Source organism: Chlorocebus sabaeus, chromosome 16 (assembly GCF_047675955.1).
Source record: "Chlorocebus sabaeus isolate Y175 chromosome 16, mChlSab1.0.hap1, whole genome shotgun sequence".
In the NCBI taxonomy this organism is placed as follows: Eukaryota; Metazoa; Chordata; class Mammalia; order Primates; family Cercopithecidae; genus Chlorocebus; species Chlorocebus sabaeus.
In genome coordinates, this window is record NC_132919.1 from 36,171,329 (window position 1) to 36,197,813 (window position 26,485).

Below are 26,485 nucleotides of genomic sequence, written 5' to 3' on the forward strand. Positions count from 1 at the left end.
AAATAATGTTAAATTATTTTATTTCACTGAAGTTTTAAATATGGGCAAAAAATACACAAAAATTAACACAAAATGGATTAAAAACCTAAATGTTAACATCTGAAAACCATAAAACTCCCAGAAGAAAACATAGGGGAAAATCTTCATGACATTGGACTAAGTGATGATTTCTTGGCTATGACACCATAAGCACACATGCACAACAAAAACAGACGCTTCTCTGAGAAAACACCAAATGGTGGATGACGCTGGTGGCAGCCGGCGAGGGTAGAGCCTGGGAAGGGGAAACGTAGTGGCTTCCATGGAGGTTTCAGCAGTGGCATCCGGGGCCGGGGCCGGGGCTGAGGTCGTGGAACTCATGGAGGCAAGGCCGAGGATAAGGAGTGGATGCCTATCACCAAGCTGGGCCGCCTGGTCAAGCACATGAAGATCAAGTCCCTGGAGGATATCTACCTCTTCTCCCTGCCCATCAAGGAATCTGAGATCACTAACTTTTTCCTGGGGGCCTGCCTCTCTCAAGGACGAGGTTTTGAAAATTATGCCAGTGCAAGAAGCAGACCCACGTCAGCCAGTGCGCCAGGTTCAAGATGTTTGTTGCCATCGTGGACTACAATGGCCACATTGGTCTGGGTGTTAAGTGCTCCAAGGAGGTGGCCACGGCCATCCGCGGGGCCATCATCCTGGCCAAGCTCTTCATTGTCCCTGTGCGCAGAGGCTACTGGGGGAACAAGATCAGCAAGCCCCACACCGTCCCTTGCAAGGTGACAGGACACTGCGGCTCTGTGCTGGTGCGCCTCATCCCTACGCCCAGGGCACTGGCATCGTCTCAGTGCCTGTACCCAAGAAGCTGCTCACAATGGCTGGTATTGATGACAACTACACCTCGGCCAGGGGCTGCACTGCCACCCTGGTTAACTACACCAAGGACACCTTTGATGCCATCTCTAAGACCTACAGCTATCTGACCCCCGACCTCTGGAAGGAGAATGCATTCATCAAGTCTTCCTGTCAGGGATTCACTAACCACCTCGTCAAGACCCACACCAGAGTCTCCATGCAGAGGACCCAGGCTCCAGTTGTGGTTTTTGTACAAGAAAAATACAGTGAATTAAGCCTGAAAAAAAAAAAACTACAGTCGTGTCACTTAACAACGGGACACATTCTGAGAAATGCATTGTTAGCTATTTTATTGCTGTGTGAACATCAGGGTGTACTTACACAAACCTAAGCGGTATATTTATTTTTTTCACATGGAAACCAAATGTCCCAACACTATTACTGAATATTAATCATTTCCTCAACTTGATCTGAAATGCCATACAGCAGGTTTCTATATGCAGTATGCTCCATTATAATCTTATGGGCCCACTGTCATATATGTGGTCCATCACTGACCAAAATGTCATCATGTAGCACATGACTGTACATTAAACTTAAAAACTTCAGCACAGCAAAGATGATCAACAGAGTAAAAAGGCAACCCAAAGAATGGGAAAAAATATTTGCAAACCATATATTGAATAAGAGGTTAATAGCCAGAATATAAAGAACCACTATAACTCAATCACAAAAAAATAATTTAAAAATGGGCACAGCTGTGATCATGCCACTTCACTCCAGCCTGGGCAACAGAGCAAGACCCTGTCTCAAAACAATAAAATAATTTAAAAGTAAATAAATAAATGGGCAAAGCATGAATAGACATTTCTCCAAAGATGATATACAAATGGCCAGCAAGCATATGAAAAGATGCTCAACATCACTTATCATCAGGAAAATGCAAATCAAAAACACAATGAGATATCACCTTAAACCAATTAGAATGACCGCTATCAAAACAACAACAAATAACAAGTGTTATCGAGGATGTGAAGAAATTGAAACCCTTATGCACTATTGGCAGGAATGTAAGACAGTACAGCTGCTATGGAAACCGGTATGGAAGTTCTTCAAAATAAAACTACCACACAATCCAGAAATCCCACTTTTAGGTACATATCCAAAATAACTGATACCAGGATCTCGAAAAGATATTTACACACTCATGTTCATTGCAGCATTATTGACAATAGGCAAAATGTGAGAGCAACCTTAAATGTCCATCAATGTATGAATGGATAAAGAAATGCGAACAGCCAGGTGTGGTGGCTCACACCTGTAATACCAGCACTTTGGGAGGCCCAGCCGAGTGGATCACTTGAGGTCAGGAGTTCGAGATCAGCTTGACCAACATGGTGAAACCCTGTTTCTACTAAAAATACAAAAATTAGCCGGGCATGGTGGTGCGTGCCTATAATCCCAGCTACTCAGGAGGCTGAGGCAGGAGAATCGCTTGAACCCGGGAGGCGGAGGTTGCAGTGAGCCGAGATCAAGCCACTGTACTCCTGCCTAGGCAACAGAGCAAGACTCCATCTCAAAAAAAAAAAAAAAAGAAAAAAGAAATGTGAACAATGTCACAGATACTGTGACACTGCCCATTTTTAAATGTCACAGTACTGTGACATTATTCAGCTTCTAAGGGGGAATCCTGTCATAGGCTACAACACAGATGAATCTTAGAGATTATCTAAGTACTGTCTTAGATAATGGCTAAGTAAAATAAGCCAATCACAAAAATTCAAGTGCTATATTATTCCAATTACATGAGCTATCTAAAATAATTAAACTCAGAAAGAAGAATTGTGGTTGCTAAGGGGTAAGGAGAGAAAAAAGGTGTTGTTCAATGGGTACAGTTTTAGTTGAGATGAGAAAGTTCTAGAGATTTGTTGTACAACAATGTGCATATAGTTAACAATATTGCAATGTACACTTAAAAACTGCTTAAAAGGTAAATTTATGTTTCATGGTTTTTGTTTTTGTTTTTTTGAGACGGAGTCTCACTCTGTTGCCAAGGCTTGAGTGCAGTGGTGCAATCTTGGCTCACTGCAAGCTACACCTCCTGGGTTCACGCCATTCTCCTGCCTCAGCCTCACGAGTAGCTGGGACTATAAGCACCTGCCATCATGCCCAGATAATTTTTTAAAAATTATTTTTAGAAGAGACGGGGTTTCACTGTGTTAGCCAGGATGGTCGTGATCTCCTGACCTCGTGATCCGCCCACCTCGGTCTCCCAAAGTGCTGGGATTACAGGCGTGAGTCACCACGCCCAGCCTGTTTCACGTTTTTTGAGACAGGGTCTCACTCTGTTGCCCAGGCTGGAGTGCAGTGGCATACTCTTGGCTGGCTATAGCCTCAACCTACCTAGTAGGCTCAGGTGATCCTCCCCGCCTCATCCACCTGAGTACCTGGGACTACAGGTGTGTGCCACCACGCATGGCTAATTTTTGTATTCAGTGTAGAGACAGGGTTTTGCCATGTTGCCCAGGCTAGTCTTGAACTCCCAGGCTCAAACAATCCACCCGCCTCAGTCTCCCAAAATGCTGAACTGTGAGACACCGTGCCTAGCCTCATTTTGTATTCTTTTAAAACACACACACACACACACACGTGGCACAGAAAGTCTCTCCCTTAGGAGAGAAAAAACAGACACAGAAATAACAACAAATACTTTCACATTTTCAGGTTATGAACAGCAAGTTCACATTTTCAGGTAATTAAATGGTCAAATGTCAAAGAGAACAATAATAAAACTTGAAATATTTTCCCCCTATTTTACTGCTTTATACTCTCAGAGTAGTTTAATATATGTTTGATGGTACAACCATAAGCGTAAGTAAATAGCAAATTAAAAATAGGATATAAAAGCTGTAAAAGAGATTTTTTCCCATTTGCAAAAGTAGCATTGCATAGGAATTTTTAAAATCTTTTTTTTTTTTGAGACAGAGGCTCAGTCTGTCACCCAGGCTGAAGTGCAGTTGCATGATCACGGCTCACTGCAGCCTCAGCCTTCCTGGGCTCAAGTGATCCTCCCACCTCATTCTCCCAAGTAGGTGAAACTACAGGCGTGTCACCACACCCAGCTAATTTTTTAATTTTATTTTTTTTTTTGAGACAGAGTCTCGCTCTGTCATCCAGGCTGGGGTGCAGTTGCATGATCACGGCTCACTGCAGCCTCAGCCTTCCTGGGCTCAAGTGATCCTCCCACCTCATTCTCCCGAGTAGGTGAAACTACAGGCATGTCACCATACCCAGCTAATTTTTTTATTTTGTTTATTTATTTATTTATTTATTTTTGAGACAATCTCGCTCTGTCACCCAGGCTGGAGTGCAGTGGCGCGAACTCGGCTCGCTGCAAGCTCCGCCTCTTGGGTTCACGCCATTCTCCTACCTCAGCCTCCCAAGTAGCTGGGACTACAGGCACCTGCCACCACACCCAGCTAATTTTTTGTATTTTTAGTAGAGACGGGGTTTCACCATGTTAGCCAGGATGGTCTCGATCTCCTGACCTCATCATCAGCCCACTTCGGCCTCCCAAAGTGCTGGGATTACAGGTGTGAGCCACCACACCTGGCCTATTTATTTTTTGTGTGGTTTTTTTTTTTTTGAGACAGAGTCTTGCTCTGTAGCCTAGGCTGGAGCACAATGGCGTGATCCTGGCTCACCGCAACCTCCTCCTTTCAGGTTAAGTGATTCTCCTGCTGCAGCTTCCTGAATAGCTGGAATTACAGGCACACATCACCAAGCCCGGCTAATTTTTATATTTTTAGTAGAGACAGGGTTTCACCATGTTGGCCAAGCTGGTCTCGAACTCCTGACCTCGTGATCCACCCACCTCTGCCTCCCAAAGTGCTGGGATTACAGGAGTGAGCCATTGCACCTGGCCTTTATAAATGGGTCTCCCTATGCTGCCCAAGCTGGTATTGAACTCCTGAACTCAAGTGATACTTCTGCCTTGGCTTCCCAAAGTGTTGGAATTATAGGTGTGAGCCACAATGCCCAGCCTTAAAAAACCTTTAAGGCAGAGGTTTCAGTTTATCAACACCTCATTTCTAATGATGTTCTATCACTTCTCAGCCTTTTGACAAAGATCAAGTGTAGTATCTGACAATGTTCTACCATAAAACTTTTTTAGTCAAATTAGCCAGGCGTGACGGCAGGCACCTGTAGTCCCAGCTACTTGGGAGGCTGAGGCAGGAGAATGGCGTGAACCCAGGAGGTGGAGTTTGCAATGAACTGAGTTCCCGCCACTGCACTCCAGCCTGGGTGACAGAGCGAGACTCTGTCTCAAAAAATAAATAAATAAATAAATAAATAAATAAATAAACAAAAAATAAAAAAATTAGCTGGGTGTGACACACCTGTAATCTCACTCTGTCGCCTAGGCTGGAGTGCAGTGGCACAATCTTGGCTCACTGCAACCTCTGTCTCCCAGATTCTAGCAATTCTCATGTCTTAGCCTCCTGAGTAGCTGGGATTACAGAAGTGCACCATGCCTGGCTAATTTATGTATTTTCGGTAGAGATGGGGTTTCACGACATTGGCCAGGCTGGTCTCAAACTCCTGGCCTCATGCGATCTGCCCATCTCGGCCTCCCAAAGTGCTAGGATTACAGGCATGAGCCACCATGCCCGGCCTCTACCATAATTCTTAACCGGCTGAATAGTGTTATCAAATCTTTATTATGAATTTTTTTTTTTTAAAAAGTAGATACCACCAAAAAGGTAAATTATTTAGGTATTTATAGATCATTTTAAACTGATTATACCCCCCAAACTCAAATTGTACCTACAATAAGAACTGGAAACACAGGAATAAGGACTTGCAAATTTGTCATGCAAACATTCTCTGATGTGCTTAACTATGTGCCATGTACTGCTCTAAACAAGCATTACTATGTATCATCCCCACAACAAATTTAATTTAATCCTACAATAAATCCTGTAAGATCAGTACTCTCATTATTTTTGTCTTTTTTTTTTTGAGACAAGGGTCTCACTCTGTTGCCCAGGGGGGAGTTCAGTGACACAATCATAGCTCACGATAACCTCGAACTCTTAGGCTCAAGAGATCCTCCTGTCTTAGCCTTCCAATTAACTCAGGCTACAGGCACACCACCCTCCAACTGCACCCCCTACCCTACTCTGCGAATTTGATTATTTATTTATTTTTTGAGACAGTCTCTCGCTCTGCCACCCAGGCTGGAGTGCGATCTCGGCTTACTGCAACCTCTGCCTCTCAGGTTCAAGCGATTCTCCTGCCTCAGCCTCCCGAGTAGCTGGGACTACAGGCACCCGCCACTACGCCCAGCTAATTTTTCTAGTTTTTGTAGAGTCGGGGTTTCACCATCTTGGCCAGGCTGGTCTGGAACTCCTGACCTCAGGTGATCCACCCACCTCGGCCTCCCAAAGTGCTGCGATTAGAGGCATGAGCCACTGCGCCAAGCTGCTAATCTTATTTTAATTTTTATTATTTTTGAGATGGGGTTTCACTCTGTTGCCCAAGCTGGAGTGCAGTGGTACAGTCATGGCCACTGTGATTATGGTGCACCATCAACCTCTTGGGCTCAAGTGATACACTCTAACCTCAGCCTCTCCAGTAGCTAGGACCACAGGTTTGTGCCACCATGGCAGCTAATTTTTCTGCTTTGTTGTAGAGACGGGGTTTTACCATGTTGTCTAGGCTGGTCTAAAACTCCTGGGCTCAAACCATCTACCTGACTTGGCCTCCCAAAGTGCTGGAACTACAGGTGTGAGCCACCATGCCCAGCCTGTTTGTTTTAAAGAAGAAAAAAATTGAGGTGCAGAAAAGTCAACTAACTTGTACAGCTACAATTAGTAGAATCCAGATGCAATACAATCTCCCTAAATTCATCACTCACTGCTTTAATTAATCACTTTCAACCATACTTTCTCACTACCATTAAGATATTTATAAAATGGACTAAAATCCATCTAAAAATGCTACATTAACCATAAACATAGGAAAATCTACAAAACCATTATAGGAAACTCCAAAACATGCGCTCTAATAACTTGTCATTTATCACCCACAAAAACTATCTTTTGGGAGGATCAACTCATATTTAAAGAGGAAGGATATATGTTTTATGTCTGTATAGTCCCTGCAAAACAGTGGCACATTCTCTACTCTCTTGGGCATAATCCACCAAAAAGGCAAAGAAAGAAAGCTTTTGAGAAAAGAAAAACACCAATAAACTTGGTATGCGGGTGAAGTCATTAGCTTACTGCCACATAAAGTAATGACACCAGTTTTTATCATTCACTTGATTTTTAGAGGCACTCCCAAAATAATTGAGTACATGTATCTCGAAGGCAAAGGACATACAACCACAAACATAACACGTAACAAATTTAAACAGCAGAACCGCCCCAAGAACACCATCTCTAGATGGCTCCCTTACCAGTTTCTTTTTTTTTTTTTTGAGACGGAATCTTGCTTTGTCAGAGTGTAGTGGCACAATCTTGGCTCACTGCAACCTCTGCCTCCTGGTTTCAAGCAATTCACTTGCCTCAGCCTCCCGAGTAGCTGGGACTACAGGTGCTTGCCACCACGCCTGGCTAACTTTTATATTTTTAGTAGACACGGAGTTTTGCCACGTTGGCCAGGCTGATATCGAACTCCTGACCTCAGTTGATCCACCTGCCTCAGACTCCCAAAGTGCTGGGATTACAGACGTAAGCCAACACGCCCGGCTCACCAGTTTCCTTTTCTACTGCACTCTCCTCCTTATTAATTTCCAAATGTTAATGACACTTAGAAAATTCCTTTGTAGGCCAGGCGCGGTGGCTCACACCTGTAATCCCAGCACTTTGGGAGGCTGAGGAGGGCGGATCACAAGTCAGGAGATTGAGACCATCCTGGCCAACATGATGAAACCCCATCTCTACTAAAAATACAAAAAAAGAAAAAAAAAAAAATTAGCCAGGCATGGTGGCATTTGCCTGTAATCCCAGCTATTCAGGAGGCTGAGGCAGGAGAATCTCTTGAACCAGGGAGTCGGCAGTTACAGTGAGCCGAGATTGAGCCACTGCATTCCAGCCTGGCGACAGAGCAAGACTCTGTCTGAAAAAAAAAAGAAAAGAAAATTCCTTTGTAAAAGTAGTGTTCTATAAAGAAAAATCTGAACTTACTTTTACAGTAACGAAACACATGAATACCAACTCTCTTTTGGGGTCCTGACAATGACAGAAGAAATACTTCAAATATTAAGTAAAAAACTACTAATTTAATATTGAAAATGCTATCATAGGCTGGGCGCAGCTCATGCCTGTAATCTCAGCATTTTGGGAGGTCGAGGCAGGTGGATCACCTGAGATCAGGAGTTCGAGACCAGCCTGACCAACATGGCAAAACCTGGTCTCTACTAAAAATACAAAACTTAGCCGGACGTGGTGGCATGAGCATGTAGTCCCAGCTACTCAGGAGGGTGAGGCAGGAGAATTGTTGGAACCCGGGAGGCTGTGGCCGCAGTGATCTGAGGTCTCGCCACTGTATTCCAGCCTGGGTGACAGAGCGAGACACCATCTCAAAAAGAAAAAGAAAAAAAAAATTACAAAATAGGAGATGCTGGCTCAACACAAGAAGGCTAACCCTGAGAGTCATCCCATAAAGCAACTGTCTTGGCCAGGCGCAGTGGCTCACGTCTGTAATTCCAGCACTTTGGGAGGCTGAGGTTGGCGGATCACAAGGTCAGGAGACTGAGACCATCCTGGCCAACATAGTGAAACCCCATCTCTACTAAAAATACAAAACTTAGCTGGGCATGGCGGCATTTGCCTGTAATCCCAGCTACTTGAGAGGCTGAGGCAGGAGAATCTCTTGAACCTGGGAGGCAGAGGTTGCAGTGAGCCGAGATTACACCACTGTACTCCAGCCTGGCAATAGAGCTAGACTCCAACTCAAAAAAAAAAAAAAAAGGAACTGTCTACTCTAACATTAAGCTCTGCCTAGTGCCAAGTATTAAAGGGAAGGCTAGAATGCTATTATACAAAGGAGGTCAGTGACAGGACATTCTAGGTGACTGACAGATAAGGTACCTTCCACATTAAACTGGAACAACCATCAGACTTACCTGTGTTTTCGTAGATATGTTTCTAGCGTTTCTAAAAGACAACTTGAGTCAATTAAAACTACTTCATCCCTGCATTCCTGGGACATTAGTTCCCATACATCCATCCAACAACCTCTGTAGAAAGAACAAATATTAATGAAAAAGGAGAATATAGAAGGGTAAAACATTAAAAAAACAAAAAACAGAGTAAAGTATTGCTTGATTTTACCTGGCTGTTCCCTGGAAAGGTCCATAATGGAAAATGATCCTACACTTGCTGTCCTTCCTGTGGTCTTCACTACTTCTCTTATCTGTACTTAACTTCTCTGAACTGACACTGCTACTGCTCCCTTCACTGTAGTATAGTATAGTACAAAGCTTAGTGACACTGAGATAATCTGAAGAAATAATTCCTATAGTCTAAATTAAAATCATGAACACTTTAATGATTAAGATATTAGAACATGTTTACAAATTACATATGATTACATACTCATTATATTAATATAATGTTCATTTAAATGTGTGCTCATATCTTTATATAAAAACTTCTGCTTGATATCAAGTTAATCTGATACAATTTAACAACATTTGTAGTTATCAAGACAGCAACTAGTTAATAAAGTATCCTATGAGCAAATATTGTTGGAATGTTCTCAAGTTAAAATGACTGAAAAAATTATCAAGTATTTTCCCTTATAAACACAGACTAATCTTCCACAAATAGAAAATTCTAAAAAGTTTTTATCTACTTAATGAGATCATCATCAATTTTGTTTTTTTTTTTTTAACTTTTATTTTGTAGAGACGAGGTCTCTGCTGTGTTGCCCAGGCTGGTCTCAAACCCCTGACCTCAAGTCATTCTCCCACCTCAGCCTCCGATTACAGGTGTGAGCCGCCACGCCCGGCTCAATTTTTTTTTTTGTAATCACTCAGTTTTAAAGCTAATCCACAGTAACAAAACTATTATCAACCTTCACATGTACAAGTAGCTAGGAAAGTCATAGATTAATTACAGTGAATAAGTTTTAAATATACTAAAATAAAGATAGTACACTAAGATGAACACTTTATACAGCCTAAATTAGTAAGAACTATGTCGTAATTTTTTTTTTGAGACAGACCCTTGCTCTGTCACTCAGGCTGGAATGCAGTGGCATGATCTTGGCTCAGTGCAACCCCACCCCTCCAGGGCTCAAGTGATCCTCCCACCTCAGCCTCCCGAATAGCTAGGACCATAGGCATGTATCACCACACCTGGTTATTGATTGATTGATTGATTGACTGTATTTTTTAAGTAGAGACAGCAGGGTCTTGTCATGTTGCCCAGGCTGGTCTCCAACTCCTGAGCTCAAGCAATCCACCCACCTCAGCATTCCAAAGGGCTGGGATTACAGGCGTAAGCCACCACGCCCAGCCCTATACCATTTTTTTTTTTAACAAACTTACTAAAAACTTCCCACTCTCCCTCCCCAGCAGGGTTCAACTTCAGTATGAAAATTGCCACATATTTTGCCTTGTTGCAGCACATTTATCTTGGACCTGCATTCCAAGGGAAATGTGGTTTTATATTCTTTTCAATGACAGCCTTCTTGATCTTTCATGACTCTGAACAACTGCCTCCTGTCTGTTCTTCTGCAGGTCTCAGTACAGTCCTAGAAATTCATTACACCTTGGATGCTAGAGACGGAAAAACCTCTGAACTTTTAACTTACTCTATGTAGCTAAACGGGTATTTCTCAACCCTCTGCTCAAAATATAAGTTATCCACACAATTCAGCTCTGTACTCTCTCTCACAATGGCTCAAGCTAAGGTTTAGTTCCCCTTATTTGTGACAACAAAAACATCTGTTCCACTTTCCATGCTGTATCCTTCTATTCTCAACTCTGATATTTCCTTTTTGAGACAGAGTCTCACTCTGTTGCCCAGGCTGTTGTAATCTCAGCTCACTGCAACCTCTGCCTCCCGGGTTCAAGCGATTCTCCTGCCTCAGCCTCCCAAGTAGCTGGGACTACAGGTGTATGCTACCACACCTGGCTAATTTTTGTATTTTTAGTAGAGACGGGGTTTCATCATATTGGCCAGGCTGGTCTCGAACTCCTGACCTCGTGATCTGCCCACATCGGCCCCCCAAAGTGCTGGGATTACCCGTGTGAGCCACCGCGTCCAGCCCCTCTTTTACTAACTATACTTGATTAGTATAATGCATAATCTCCCAGAACTGAAAAACTCTCAAACTCAAGTTCTCATAATTGAGGGAAAGGTTCATAAAGAGAAATCAGAGTTGAAGAATGATTATTATATCATTAGAATGCAAAAGCTTTTTTTTTTTTTAAGAAAAAAGCTCTATAAAAAAAATCTGTATCTCAAAACATTCCAGACCTTATGCTGTTTATTATTCTTTTAAGATCAAGCTTCCTAAAAAAATAACGTTTCCACTTTCTGGTTCTGCTCCCAAGCACAGCTTAATCCGTAACAACCTTACATCGCATTCGCTTTTGCATCACTGCAACTTGGATTCTGCTTCCACTCAATCACTAGCTCAGCTCATCAAGATCACCAATGATCTCAGTGTTACTAAATCCAATGTCCACTTCTGGGTCCTTGATGACTTGGCAGCATTTAACACACCTGATCAGACTTCCTTGGAACACTTTTACACCTTGGTTTCCTTCTACCTATCTGGCTACTTTCTCAGGTTTCTTTACTAATTTATTTTCTACCATTAAATTCCTCAGAATTCTTTTACTCTCTTTCCCTTTAGGTGATCTTCCATAACATTCTCTAAGATACTCCAGGCCTACAACTCCAGCCTAGATCCTTCTTCCAGATCTCAAACTTACTCCCAGACCTGGGTTTACTTGCATAGATGAGAGAACACTCTCAGAAAGGCTGACCTAGGTTGCTATGTATTAGGCTAAAACCTAATCAACTGTATTATACTTTCTCTGGAAATAGACTAAACAAATTTAAAAAGCTATGGGGGGTGGGGACGTAGTGGTAGGAGGGGGAGTGGAAATACATAAAATGGAGAATAGTAGTAGCATTTAATAGTGGTGACCATCCAAGGGAGAGGGAGCCTTGGATAAGCATACTGTACTGCTTAGCCTGCTATCCATGTGGCCTGTGGGAATAACTGAAGCTACCTTAGTAAAGAGACAGACACTGCTTAAGATGAACTAAGTCCATTCACACTGATTCCATACTCAGCAAACAGCCTTTTAAAACATATGACTTCCCATGTAGTGGAACTGTAGTTAGAAGGGGATGTAAAATCTGTGGTTTGTTTTGTTTCTTAAGCTGAAAGATAGAAAAACAGAGCTGTATGTAAATTTAACTAAAGTAGGTAACTGAATAAGCAAAGTGATTGAAAACAAAGGAGACGGAGTGCAGAGCAAGAGTGGAAGGACTGATCTTTGAAGAAAGGCAGCAATGAGCGCAGATGCATAAGATGCTGGGCTACTTGCTTTTCAGTTCATCAACAAAGAATATGCTTAACAGAAAAGAAGTACCAGAAGGCAAGCTCTTTACTATATCATACCACTCTATGCCTTCAGCCAACAGGTCATTCTGTAATGTGAAAAATTAGCCTGTACTCTGCATTTAGAGTCAGAAATTATCTGAAGTTACTGACAAATCTGAGAAGGAAGAATGAGCTGATGAAAAAACAAAAAATAAAACATTTTTAAAAGATACTGACAAATCGGGCCGGGCACGGTGGCTCACGCCTGTAATCCCAACACTTTGGGAGGCCAAGGTGGGTTGATCACCTGAGGTCAGGAATTCAAGACAAGCCTGGTCAACCTGGTGAAACCTCGTGTCTACTAAAAATACAAAAATTAGCTGGACGTGGGGGCGGGCACCTGTAATCCCAGCTACTCAGGAGGCTGAGGCAGGAGAATCACTTGAACCCAGGAAGCGGAAATTGCGGTGAGCCAAGATCAAGCTATTGCACTCCAGCCTGAGTGACAAAGGGAAACTCCATCTCAAAAAAAAAAAAAAAAAGAAAGAAAGAAAAAAGATACTGACAAATCAAGTAGCAAAATAACAACTGTCCTTAAGAAAACTTCTTTTCTTAAGGCCACAAGAACATAATGTGTGGTTCCTATTCAGAGCCTAATTCATACAAACTAATGTTCCAAAAAAAAAAAAAAAAACCAGAAACAGGGAGTATCTGAGTATGAACTGGGTATTCAAGTGTTACACTTAATTTTGCCAGGCATGGCCGGGCGCAGTGGCTCCCGCCTGTAACCCCAGCACTTTGGGAGGCCGAGGCAGGTGGATTACCTGAGGTCGGGAGTTCAAGACCAGCCTGACCAACATGAAGAAACCCTGTCTCTACTAAAAATACAAAATTAGCCAGGCGCGGTGGCCCGTGCCTGTAATCCCAGCTACTCAGGAGGCTGAGGCAGGAGAATCGCTTGAACCCGGGAGGCGGAGGTTACGGTGAGCCAAGATTGCGCCATTGCACTCCAGCCTGGGCAAAAAGAGCGAAACTCCATCTCAAAAAAAAAGGTGTTATGATGGCAATGTGGTTATGAAAGAAAACATCCATATATTTAGAGATGCATGTGGAAGGATGCAATAGTAGAGTAACACGAAGCCTGGGACTTGCTTTAAAATACAAAGAAAAAGGTGGATAAATGAAGAAAAAGGTTGATAACTACTGAACCTTCGTAAACGTACGTGGGAGATTCAGTCATTGTATTTTTTACTTTTCTATGTTTGACAATTTTACTAATAAAATTTATTTATCTATTTTATTTATTTACTTATTTTGAGACAAAGTCTCGCTCTGGTTGCCCAGTCTGGAGTGCAATGGTGAGATCTTGGCTCAATGCAACCTCCGCCTCCTGGGTTCAAGCGATTATCCTGCCTCAGCCTCTCAAGTAGCTAAGATTACAAGCACCTGCCCCCACGCCCAGCTAATTTTTATATATATATATATACATATATATACACACACACACATATATATATATAATTTTTTTTTTTTTTTTTGAGACGGAGTCTCGCTCTGTCGCCCAGGCTGGAGTGCAGTGGTGCGATCTCCACTCATGCAAGCTCCACCCCCTGGGGTTAACATCATTCTCCTGCCTCAGCCTCCCATGTAACTGGGACTACAGGCACCCACCACTGCGCCCGGCTAATTTTTGTATTTTTAGTAGAGACGGGGTTTCACAGTGTTAGCCAGGATGGTCTCAATCTCCTGACCTCGTGATCCGCCTGTCTCGGCCTCCCAAAGTGCTGGGATTACAGGCGTGAGCCACTATGCCCGGCCTAATTTTTATATTTTTAGTAGAGACAGGATTTCACCATGTTGGCCAGGCTGGTCTTGAATTCCTGACCTCAGGGAATCCACCCAACTCAGCCTCCCAAATTGCTGGGATTACAGGCATGAGCCAGCATGCCCAGCCTTTTTTTTTTTTTTTTTTTTTTTGAGACAGAGTCTTGCTCTGTAACCCAGGCAACACAGTCTCAGCTCACTGCAACCTCCACCTCCTGGGTTCAAGTGATTCTCCTGCCTCAGCCTCCTGAGTAGCTGGGATCACAGGTGCGTGCCACCATGCCTGGCTAATTTTTGTATTTTTAGTAGGGACGAGGTTTCCCCATGTTGGTCAGGCTGATCTCACACTCCTGACCTTATGATCCGCCTGTCTCAGCCTCCAAAAGTGCTGGGATTACATGCGTGAGCCACCGCACCCGGCCGATAAAATGTTTTAAATATTTTTTGTTGCTCAGCATAGGGGAAAAAAACTTAATAGATTATTAACACACCACTGTCTGGTCATCCAAGTCTTTGTGTCAGGGAGAAAAATGTCTATACAATAATGGTGTCACTCGGAAGTTCAGGTCAAAAAAACCAAAAAGGTGACAATGACACAAATTAGATATTTAAAAATTAACTTTTAAAATTAATACAGAGGCCAGGTGCAGTGGCTCACGCCTGTAATCCCAGCACTTTGGGAGACCAAGGCAGGCAGATCACTTGAGTCCAGGAGTTTGAGACCAGCCTGGGCAACATGGCAAAACCCATCTCTATTAAAAATAAAAAAAAATTAGCCAGGAGTGGTGGCAAACACCTGTAATCCCAGTTATTCAGGAGGCTGAGGCACGAGAATTGCTTGAACCCAAGAGGCGGAGGTTGCAGTGAGCCGAGATCGCACCACTGCACTCCAGTCTGAGTGACAGAGCAAGATTGTGCCTCAAAAAAATAATTAAAAAATAAAATTAATAAAGCAGCATAGTTTTTTTAACATCCCATTCTCTCCAAAAGTCAAGTTATGTCTTAGAAAGCCCCTTCATGCTCCATGGTTTCGCCTCACTATCCCCAACCCCAGGCAATTTTGTAGGGGACAACTGTGGCGCTGTGCTAGCAGAAGGTGAAAAAGCAGCCTTGGACACTATAGCACTTAACCAAGAAGAAAACTACAAATTATTGTAAGGCAATATTTGCTTAAAAAATAGGCCGGGCGCGGTGGCTCATGCCTGTAATCCCAGCACTTTGAGAAGCTGAGGTGGACAGATCACAAGGTCAGGAGATCAAGACCATCCCAGCTAACACGGTGAAACCCTGTCCCTACCAAAAATACAAAAAATTAGCCGGGCTTGGTGGCACGCGCCTGTGGTCCCAGCTACTCAGGAGGCTGAGGCAGGAGAATAGCTTGAACTCAGGAGGTGGAGCTTGCAGTGAGCTGAGATCGCGCCACTGCACTCCAGCCTGGGCGACAGAGGAGACTCCATCTCAAAAAATAATAATAAATAAATATAGAAAACTACAAATTAGTTACATAAATACATATTGTCATAACAACTTTTTTTTAAACCTTGGTAAATTACAGCTAGAGACAAGAAAGAAAAATAATTTATACATTATGACTATTCTGTAGATCAAAGAATGATTACCACTACTTTGAAAACGTTAATATTAGCTGCATACATTTCCATAAAGACTCCAGCCAGCCGAGCGTGGTGCCTCACACCTGTAATCCTAGTACTTTGGGAGATTGAGGCAGGCGGATCACCTGAGGCCAGGAGTTCAAGACCAGCCTGGCCAATAGGGTGAAGCCCCATCTCTACTAAAAATACAAAAATTAGCCAGGCGTGGTGGCACACACCTGTAGTCCCAGCTACTCAGAAAGCTGGGGCAGGAGAATCGTTTGAACCGGGTAGACAGAGGTTGCAGTAACCCAAGATTACGCCACTGCGCTCCAGCCTGGGCAACACAGGGAGACTCTGTCTCAAAACAAACAAACAAAAAAAGACTTCAACCTTCCTCCTCTAAAACATATTTAACATAAAAAATTTTTTTAATCAGATCTACATTGAGACTTTATATATATCAATGCAAAACGGCCAACATAAGAGGATCTATTTATTTTGACCTATGTCATAGAGTATAACCAATTAATGAATTAAAGCAAACAGTGCGTTTCTTTTACTAAATATGATCAAATATATAATCTTAACAATCACAAAGCCTCTTGTTATTCAGTTCTACTTACCCCAAAGGTTTTGGCTTGTGCGTATCTAAGGAGTGCAATTGACATCTCTTATTCTTCTTACTTTTTGGAATAGCATCTATCATATCATTTAGTTTGGACCTAATTAAAAATAAAACATATTAAGGGTTTAATTCATTTTTCTTTCAAATTTTAAAATCTCTATTTACTGTCTTTTAGAGAGAAGTCTCAAAACAAAACAAAACAAAACACCACTTTTCTCTATCTCCACTATATCTAGCAGTGTGTCTGGCACTCAAGTATTTCAACACTGACTGCTAACTGACTCTCAGCCATCTTCCCTTGCCCAGCCATTATGTAAATACACCAGTTGCAGAAGTACACACCTGCAGTCCCAGGTATCTGGGAAGCCGAGGTGAAAGGATCACTTAAGCCCAAGGGTTTGAGGCCAACCTGGGCAACATAGTGAGACCCCATGTCTGTAAAAAATATATAAAAACCCCACAAAACAATACGTAAACACAATACATCCTTGAAGAGGAGTCATCAACAGAAATTTTATGCAAATATAGAATATACACTACTACTATCCTCACCCTCCATCCAACCAATGAGCAAACTTTGTCAATTCTACCTTTTAAATATATCTAGAATCAGGCCTGGTACAGTAGCTCATGCCTATAATCCCAGCACTTCGGAAGGCTGAGGTAGGAGGATCATTTCAGGTCAGGAGTTCAAAGCCAGCCTGGGTAACATCAAAATTTTCATCTCTACAGAAAATTTTAAAATGAAGCCAGGCATGGCTCACACCTGTAATCCCAGCACTTTGGGAGGCTGAGGCCAGTGGATCACTTGAGGCCAGGAGTTAGAGACCAGCATGGCCAACATGGAGAAACCCTATTTCTACTAAAGAAAAATACAAAAATTAAGACAGATGTGGTGGTGCACGCCTGTAATCCCAGCTACTCAGGAGGCTGAGGCACAAGAATCACTTAAACCAGGGAGGTGGAGGTAGCAACGAGCCAAGATTGCACCACTGCACTGCAGCTTGAGACAGAGTAAGACTGTCTCAAAAAAAAAAAAAAAGAATAAAAGTTGAATAAAATTTAACCAATCTAGAATCAGATCACTTCTTTTTTTTTTTTTTTTTTTTGAGATGGAGTCTTGCTCTGTCCCCCAGGCTGGAGTGCAGTGGCACAATATCAGCTCACTGCAAGCTCCACCTCCCGGGTTCACGCCATTCTCCTGCCTCAGCCTCCCAAGTAGCTGGGACTACAGGCGCCCGCCACCGCGCCTGGCTAAGTTTTTGTATTTTTTTTATTAGAGACGGAGTTTCACTGTTAGCCAGGATGGTCTTGATCTCCTGACCTCAGGAGATCCGCCTGCCTCGGCCTCCCAAAGTGCTGGGATTACAGGTGTGAGTCACCACGCCCAGCCTAGAATCAGATCACTTATCACCTCTACCATTATCATCCCTGTGCAACCCACCAATCTCTAGCTTAGTTAACTGCCAATAGCTGGCCTCCTAAATCGTCTCCTTGCTGTCACCTTCTGCCCTTTACATTCCAGGCCTCACTCAGCAGCCAGAGTGATCCTTTTAAAATATGAATCAGATTATATCATTCCTCTGTTCAAAAACACTCCAAGGCTTGTTTTCCCAAGTCCAGGCACAGTAAATATCAAAAGTCCCTACCACCATCTCTAAATAGGAAAGCCTCAGGGTTTACTTTTCAGACCTCTCCTTCTTTTCCTATTTATATTCACTAAATGAGACCAATTTACAGCTCTAACCCAGACCTCTCTGAATTCTACTTGGATGTCTAATCGCTATCTCAAACTTAGCACACCCAAAGATGAGCTCTGTTACATTTCTCCCCAGTCTTGTCCATCGCAGTAAATGGAAACTATTTGTCCATTCTTTTTTTTTTTTTTTGAGACAGTCTCGCTCTGTTGCCCACGCTGGAGTGCAGTGGCGCGATCTTGGCTCACTGCAACCTCCACCTCCTGGGTTCAAGCAATTCTGTCTCAGCCTCCCAAGTAGCTGGGATTACAGGCGCCTGCCACCACTCCCAGCTAATTTTGGTATTTTTAGTAGAGATGGGGTTTCACCATGTTGGCCAGGCTGGTCTCAAACTCCTGACCTCTGGTGATCTGCCTGCATCGGCCTCCCAAAGTGCTGGGATTATAGGTGTGAGCAACCACGCAAGGCCTTTTGTCCATTCTTCATATCACAAATCTGAGAATCATTTTTGATGCCCTCCCTCACAACCAATCTGTTCAAAAAATCCCATTGGCTCATTCCTCAAAATATATCCAGGATTCTTTATAACCATTTTTCACTACCCCCATGGCCATTATTCATTCTTAATACAGAGGTCAAAGTAAGCCAAATTTCATCAGACTATGCCGCTCTTCTGCTCAAAACCTTCCCAAAGCTCACCTCACTCAGAGTAAAAACAAAAGACCTCAGTTGGGCACGGTGGCTCACGCATGTAATCCCAGCACTTTGGGAGGCTGAGGTGGGCAGATCGCCTGAGGTCAGGAGTTCAAGACCAACCTGGCCAACATGGCGAAACCCTATCTCTACTAAAAAATACAAAAAAAATCCGAGCATGGTGGTGGCCACCTGTAATCCTAGCTACTTGGGAGGCTGAGGCAGGAGAATCACTTGAATCCAGGAGGCAGTGGTTGCAGTGAGCCGAGATCATGCCACTGCACTCCAGCCTGGGCAACAATAGCGAAACTCCACCTGAAAAAAATAAAAATATGACTGGACCTTTTATTACTCCTTTTTTTTTCTTTTTTTGAGATGGAGTTTCATTCTTGTTGCCCAGGCTGGAGGGCAATGCGTGATCTCGGCTCACTGCAACTGCTGCCTCCCGGGTTTGAGCGATTCTCCTGCCTCAGCCTCCCGAGTAGGTGGGATTACAGGCACCCACCACCATGCCTGGCTAATTTTTTGTATTTTTAGTAGAGACTCGGTTTCACCGTGTTAACAGCCCAGGCTGGTCTTGAACTCCTGAGCTCAGGCAATCCAACTGCCTAGGCTTCCCAAAGTGTTGGGATTATAGGCGTGAGCCACCGCGCCCAGCCGCTCTTTTTTTTTCTGAGATGGAGTTTCGCTCTTGTTGCCCAGGCTGCAGTGCAATGGCACCATCTCGGCTCACTGCAACCTCTGCCTCCTGGGTTCAAGTGATTCTCCTGCCTCAGCCTCCTGAATAGCTGGGATTACAGCCACGCATCACCATGCCCGGCTAATTTTTGTATTTTTAGTAGAGACGGGGTTTCACCACGTTGGTCAGGCTGGTCTCGAACTGCCCGCCTCAGCCTCCCAAAGTGCTGGGATTACAGGCGTGAGCCACCGCGCCCGGCCTTATTACTCTGCTGACCCCACCTTTATATTACTGTTCCGGTCATTCATCTGGCTCCAGCCACAATGACTTCCTTACTATTCCTCAAACATGCCAATAAAACCCCAACCTCAGAACCTTTACACTAGCTGTTCCTTCTCTGCCTTCCCCCAGTTTTCTACAAGATTTGCTTGCTCACTTCATTCAAGTCTATATTCAATGTCATTTTATCAGGGAGGCCTTTCCTGACCACCCTCCACAATAATTCTACCCCTGCTCCATTCTCTACCTCCCTTACTGGTTTTTCTAATTTATCATCCCTGACAAAGTGCATATTTGCTTACTGTCTGCTTCTCCCCATGTGGAGAGTGGAAACTTTACATTCACTGGTACACAGTAATAAAATCATTAAATTAGACTCAATCTTTCCTTCAAGAAAATAAGCTGCCACTGTCACCAAGCTGTTTCAAATTTTAACAAACCCATTTTCTCCTAATTGATTATACTTACCCATGTACATAAAATAATGTATAAAGCTTCTTTGCATCAGTCATGCAGCTTCTAGTTACAGACAGGACTCCCTTGGGCCCTACTGTTAGGGGTTCAAGAGCAGGATTTCCAGACTCTACAAGCTGGGAAAAGAGGCGTTCCACACTGCGACGACAACCAACACATGGGACAAGCTGAGAAAGTGCACTCAGGACTTCACGTGATGTCACCACCATGGCAATACTTAGATCCTGTTGCTTAAGCATACCATGTCGCTGAAAGAGGGAAAGAAAATGAAGGAGTGTCCTTTAAAAAGACATAAAATTATACTTTCACTACTACTGGTTCCTATCCTTGTGCAGTAAGTACAACCTGGAAAGGGTTTACCAGCTCTACCTGCAACTGAGTCAGAAAGGCAACGTAGTCAGCCTTGTCCATGTTGTACGGAGTTTGCGCCACAAACCCCCTTCCTCTAGAATCTAGGGTATATAAACGATTCTGCTTAGTATGCCAAAAAGCAGTCCTGCATCTGGAAATGTAGGGCTGGTTCAGTGACTATTAGGCCAGTCCTCTTACAAAAAAAAAAGGACAATACAGCTATACCTTTTTTTTGGTTGGTTTGTTTTTGTTTTTTGAGACTGAGTCTCGCTCTGTCACCAGGCTGGAGTGCAATGGCACAATCTCAGCTCACTGCAACCTCTGCCTCCTGGGTTCAAGTGATTCTCCCGCCTCAGACTCCAGAGTAGCTGGGACTACAGGCATGTATCACCACACCCAGCTAATTTTAGTATTTTTAGTAGAGATGGGGTTTCACCATGTTGGCCAGGATGGTCTTGATCTCTTGACCTTGTGATCCATCTGCCTCAGCCTCCCAAAGTGCTGGGATTACAGGCGTGAGCCACCAAGCCTGACCTGTTTTCTTTTTTTGTTTTGTTCTGTTTTTACAACTTTTAACAACACACTTACTATCACTATGTTTAGCTACAGGAGTCAGGTTAGGATGGTAATAATGTGCAGCAGCAATTCCCAATCTGGAGGTATGACCAGGTGTATTACGGATTAGTGGGAGAAAACATGGCCTATCTTCCCTATGTAGAGAAGTGAGGAACTAGCATGCTGCTGCTCATGAATGGTATCTGCTGGTTACGACAAGGTAGAAAAATAACTGAGAGCCACTGTTGCAGATAAATGAACAAACTCTAGTAAGTAACTTCTACCTGACAGAGTTATAGTTAACTGCAGTTAACACTTCCAGATTTACCAAAAACAGATAGGAAAGTAGGATAATTCCCAAGACGCATTTTCTCACATTTACCATTACCCTTCCATTCAAAGTTTTCTCTAAAAGTAGAAATAAGAGTTCTGAAGTAAACTAACAAGTCATCTTCCAATATCTTAATTATAGTCAGCCCTCTGTATCCATGGGTTCTACATCTGTGAATTTAACCAACCAAGAATTGAAAATATTTGAGGGGAAAAAAAGGATGGTGGCACCTGTACTAAACACGTACAGACTTTTCTTCCTTGTCATTATTCCCTAAATGATGCAGTATAACTACTATTTACACAGCATTTACATTGTATTAGGTACCATAGATAATCTAAATATGCTTTAAAGTATATGGGAAGATGTGCAGAGGTTATATGCAAATATACATCTTATTTTTTTCTGAGACAAGGTCTCACTCTATTGCCCAGGCTGGAGTGCAGTGATGCGATCTCAGCCGACTATAACCTCTGCCTCCTGGGCTCGAGATCCTCCCACTTGAGCCTACTGAGTAGCTGGGACCCCAAGCACATGCCGCCATGTCCGCCCAACTTTTTTGCATTTTCTGTAGAGACAGGGTTTTGCCATGTTGCCCAACTACTGAACTCAAGTGATCCACCTGCCTTGGCCTCCCAAAGTGCTGGGATTACAGGCATGAGCCACCATGCCCAGCCCTTACTACACCATTTTCTATAAGGGACTTGAGCATTGTGGATTTTGGTTTGCATAGGGATCCTTGAACTATCCCCCACGGATACTGAGGGATAACTGTATATTGCATTTAAGCGTATTTATAAAGTACTATATTTCTCAGAAATTAAATAAACATCAGAAAGTTCATAATATAGGATTGTCTCAACAAAACAATTACTACAGCAGAAAACCAACAAGTTTTTAATGAAAAATTATATACCTTATCTTTTAAAAACTAGGAAAGATGGCCTGGTTTTAAAATTAAAGTCTTATGGACATGTAAAATATTAACACACCACCACCAATTCTTTTTCACATGGCAGTTACATAAATCAGGTAAATAACTATGTATGCTTACTACAGCAACGGTAAGACCTAGAGAACCCTATATAAAACTAATACAGTTAAATTTTAAATGAGTCTTTAAAATACACATACCCCATTAAAAACATTGATTGAAAAAACTATTACCTGAATGAACTGCTTTAGCTGTGCACCATTATTCTGATGTCCATCGAGATTTAACACATTGTCAGGAAATTCCATCACCATCTTAAAATGCAAACAGAACAGAAATCAATTATTTTACCCCTCTGAAAACAGGATACAGCCTACAAACTCCAGAAATAGATCCCTGAAAGCCAGATTTGCACCCATCCCTGCCCCTCAAAATTTTTTGTAAAATTCGAGTACATGGCCTAGTGCAGTGGCTCAAGCCTGTAATCCCAGCACTCTGGGAGGCCGGGGGTGGAGGTGGCAGGCGGATCACCTGAGGTCGGGAGTTCAAGACCAGCCTGACCAACATGGAGAAACCCCGTCTCTACTAAATATACAAAATTAGCCGGGTTTGGTGGTGCATGCCTGTAATCCCAGCTACTTGGAAGGCTGAGCCAGGAGAATTGCTTGAACCCGGGAGGCGGAGGTTGCAGTGAGCCGAAATCACGCCACTGCACTCCAGCCTGGACAACAGTGAAACTCTGTCAAAAAAAAAAAAAAACAAAAAAAAAAACGATCCTTTTTTTTGAGACGGAGTCTTGCTCCATCACCTAGGCTGGAGTGCAGTGGTATGATTTCAACTCATTACAACCTCCACCTCCTGGGTTCAAGCAATTCTCCTGCCTCAGCCTCCTGAGTAACTAGGATTACAGGCACCCAACACCATGCCCGGCTAATTTTTGTATTTTTAGTAGAGATGGGGTTTCACCATGTTGGCCAGGTTGGTCTCCAACTCCTGACCTCAGCCGCCCAAAGTACCAGGATTACAGGCGTGAGCCACTGTGCCCGGCCAGAACAGTGCCTGGCCAGAACAGTGCCTGGCACATAGTAAATGTTTGCTCTAATTACGAATAAAAAGGACACATTGATATACTTATTCAATTATCAAAATTCACTACCATAGGAAGGCATATGAAGCTAAGGAGGCTTCAGCATGTCACATAATGGGAATCTGTAATTAGTACATTTTACTGATCTGTTGTCATACCACAGATTTTAAGTAGTACCACAGTTATGTATCACTACAAGCCATTTTTACTATGTCATCAAATTAAAGCAGCATCCTGATTTCAAGTATTAAAATGTGGGGGAAAAAGATATGCCTTCAAAACAATGTTAAGTAACATATGTATATCTTAACTAAAACATTGTTAAAGATCAAACATATTGTACTAGGACCAACTATTTCCACATAACAAGGACCACAAACTCCCACAAAACCAGAGTGAAGTCAAGACAAAAAGACCCACTTAAGGCAAAAACAAAATATTCCTCAGTTGAATGTGGTCTTAAAAATGTCACTTCCTTCCCCAACCAGAACCAAAGACCTGCTTCTTTAATGGATGTGACCATTCCTTTCTTCCCATATTAGAGAAATTTAAAATACGCTTGTTCTAACAACAAAATGAGACCTCATTAACAGCTAAGTCAAATGTAAGCAATAGATTTAAGAGTTTTTCTTGATTTGATAAGGGAGGAATATGAGATATATGAAGTAAGGAAACAGATACTAAGAAGATGGACGATGACACAAATATTAACTTACTTCAGACTGCATGTACAACATTTTTAGTGTGTATACTTTATCTTTCAAAAAAAGAAAACATATTATATGTGGTTATCTCTAGGTAGTAAGACAAATTTTTCTACATGTGCTCCTGTATTTCCCAAATATATTACAATGCATATATACTATATATTACAAGGGGAAGAGTTAATGCTCCTTGCTTCCAAATCTATATTCACTATATCATGTTCAGAGACATGCTTCCATTTCTTTTTTTTTTTTTTTTTTTTCGAGACAGAGTCTCGCTCTGTCACCCAGGCTGGAGTGCAGTGGCGCAATCTTGGCTCGCTGCAACCTCCGCCTCCCAGGTTCAAGCAATTCTCCTGCCTCAGCCTCCTGAGTAGCTGAGATTACAGGCACCTGCCACCAAGCATGGCTAATTTTTTGTATTTTTAGTAGAAACAGGGTTTTGCCATGTTGCCCAGGCTGGTTTCAAACTCCCAAGCTCAGGCAATCTACCCGCCTCGGTCTCCCAAAGTGCTGGGATTACAAGTGTGAGTCAACTCGCCCGGCCCATTTCAATAGCTTTTACCATTCTGGAAGTTTTTTCTTCCATATATACAGATGAAATGTCCAAACGTCAATCATCCAATTTTCAGGTTTATCAACCCTGACATCTTGTTTCTAGTTTTCCTTCTTAGTCTTCTTATTAACACCTCCAAAAGCAGGTAGCAGTAAGTAATAATAAAGACACTTCATATGTACTAGACATCATTATAAGCACTTTAATACATTATCTCTATCAACAGTACAAAGCAAAACTGAAGTCAATGGTCTATTTTAATGCTGTAGTAATAAATGATCTGGTGGCTGGGCGCGGTGGCTCAAGCCTGTAATCCCAGCACTTTGGGAGGCCAAGACGGGCAGATCACGAGGTCAGGAGATCGAGACCATCCTGGCTAACATGGTGAAACCCCGTCTCTACTAAAAAATACAAAAAAAAAACTAGCCAGGCGAGGTGGCGGGCTCCTGTAGTCCCAGCTACTCGGGAGGCTGAGGCAGGAGAATGGCGTAAACCCGGGAGGTGGAGCTTGCAGTGAGCTGAGATCCGGCCACTGCACTCCAGCCTGGGCGACAGAGCGAGACTCCGTCTCAAAAAATAAAAAATAAAAATAAAAAATAAATGATCTGGTGACAATGACTGAAATAAGCAAAATATCTAATGATCTATACTGCCTATTGTATGTATTCTATTTAACATGGTCTACTCTAATTTTAAAAAATAACAATAATAATCCTGGTATTGGAAATCCTGGTCCAGAAAACTATTACAATAAAAGCAATGAAATAGCTAATAGTTCAATTAACTCATATTTTCTGGAATCATCAAAAGGTTTAAGACACAAAGAAATTTAACTGTCAAGTCATTAAAAATGTATAAACTTTTGAAACCATGTAATTCAACAGAATATTGCAGGTCACTCCAAACCTACCATTTAAGCAACTAATACCTTGATTTATATTTTCACTTGCTTGATAAAAATATACACCATTTCGCCACATACCAACAGCCATAATAAAAAAAAATGACAATCATCTATAGTGTTTAAAGATCAAAGCTATCATTTTAAGAAACAAATATTCCTTATTTAACTAAATCAAAGTCTCTCCAGTCTGGTTCTTAGGCAAAATCCTAAATTCTGACTCAGTATGTATTTTTATTTTGATCAACTGTTTTAAAAATTGAAACGGAGGTCAAAGACCACATCTAATAATACTGAGACCTGTGAGCTGATTTGTAAAATTTTTTTTTTTGAGACAGGGTCTCACTCTGTTGTCTAGGCTGGAGTGCAACAGCTCAATCTCGACTCACTGCAGCCTCTGCCTCCCAAGTTCAAGCAATTCTCCCACCTCAGCCTCCCAAGTAGCTGGGATTACAGGCGTACCACCACGCCCAGCTAATTTTGTATTTTAGTACAGATGGGGTTTTACCATACTGGCCAGGCTGGTCCCGAACTCCTGACCCCAGGTGATCCACCCTCCGAGGCCTCCAAAAGTGCTGGGGTGACAGGCCTAAGCCACCGTGCTCAGTCTAAAATATTTTAATTATATGGATAATACCTGATTTAGGAATTCTTTTTAAAAAGTCAGTAAAGAAGCTGATGGCTCACACCCATAACCCCAACACTTTGGGAGGCCGAGGCGGGCGGATCACCTGAGGTCGTGAGCTCGAGACCAGCCTGACCAACATGGAGAAACCCTCTCTCTAC

The 26,485-nt window shown here is 42.6% G+C and overlaps 1 protein-coding gene across 4 annotated transcripts in view; it reads right to left on the reverse strand.

Annotated features, from left to right (window-relative positions):
* GGNBP2 (gametogenetin binding protein 2) overlaps window positions 1-26,485 on the reverse strand; it is a 50,677-nt gene that overhangs the window by 17,360 nt on the left and 6,832 nt on the right. For 2 of the 4 annotated variants that reach the window (XM_008011183.3, XM_008011181.3), the window contains exons 3-7: window positions 22,685-22,765; window positions 20,275-20,528; window positions 16,457-16,555; window positions 9,180-9,305; window positions 8,972-9,085 (exon numbers count right to left, since the gene is read on the reverse strand). In XM_008011183.3, the coding sequence (XP_008009374.2) occupies window positions 8,972-9,085; window positions 9,180-9,305; window positions 16,457-16,555; window positions 20,275-20,528; window positions 22,685-22,765 (674 nt within the window). The remainder of the gene's footprint in view (window positions 1-8,971; window positions 9,086-9,179; window positions 9,306-16,456; window positions 16,556-20,274; window positions 20,529-22,684; window positions 22,766-26,485) is intronic. The other 2 variants (XM_008011184.3, XM_008011185.3) reach the window with 1 other exon arrangement.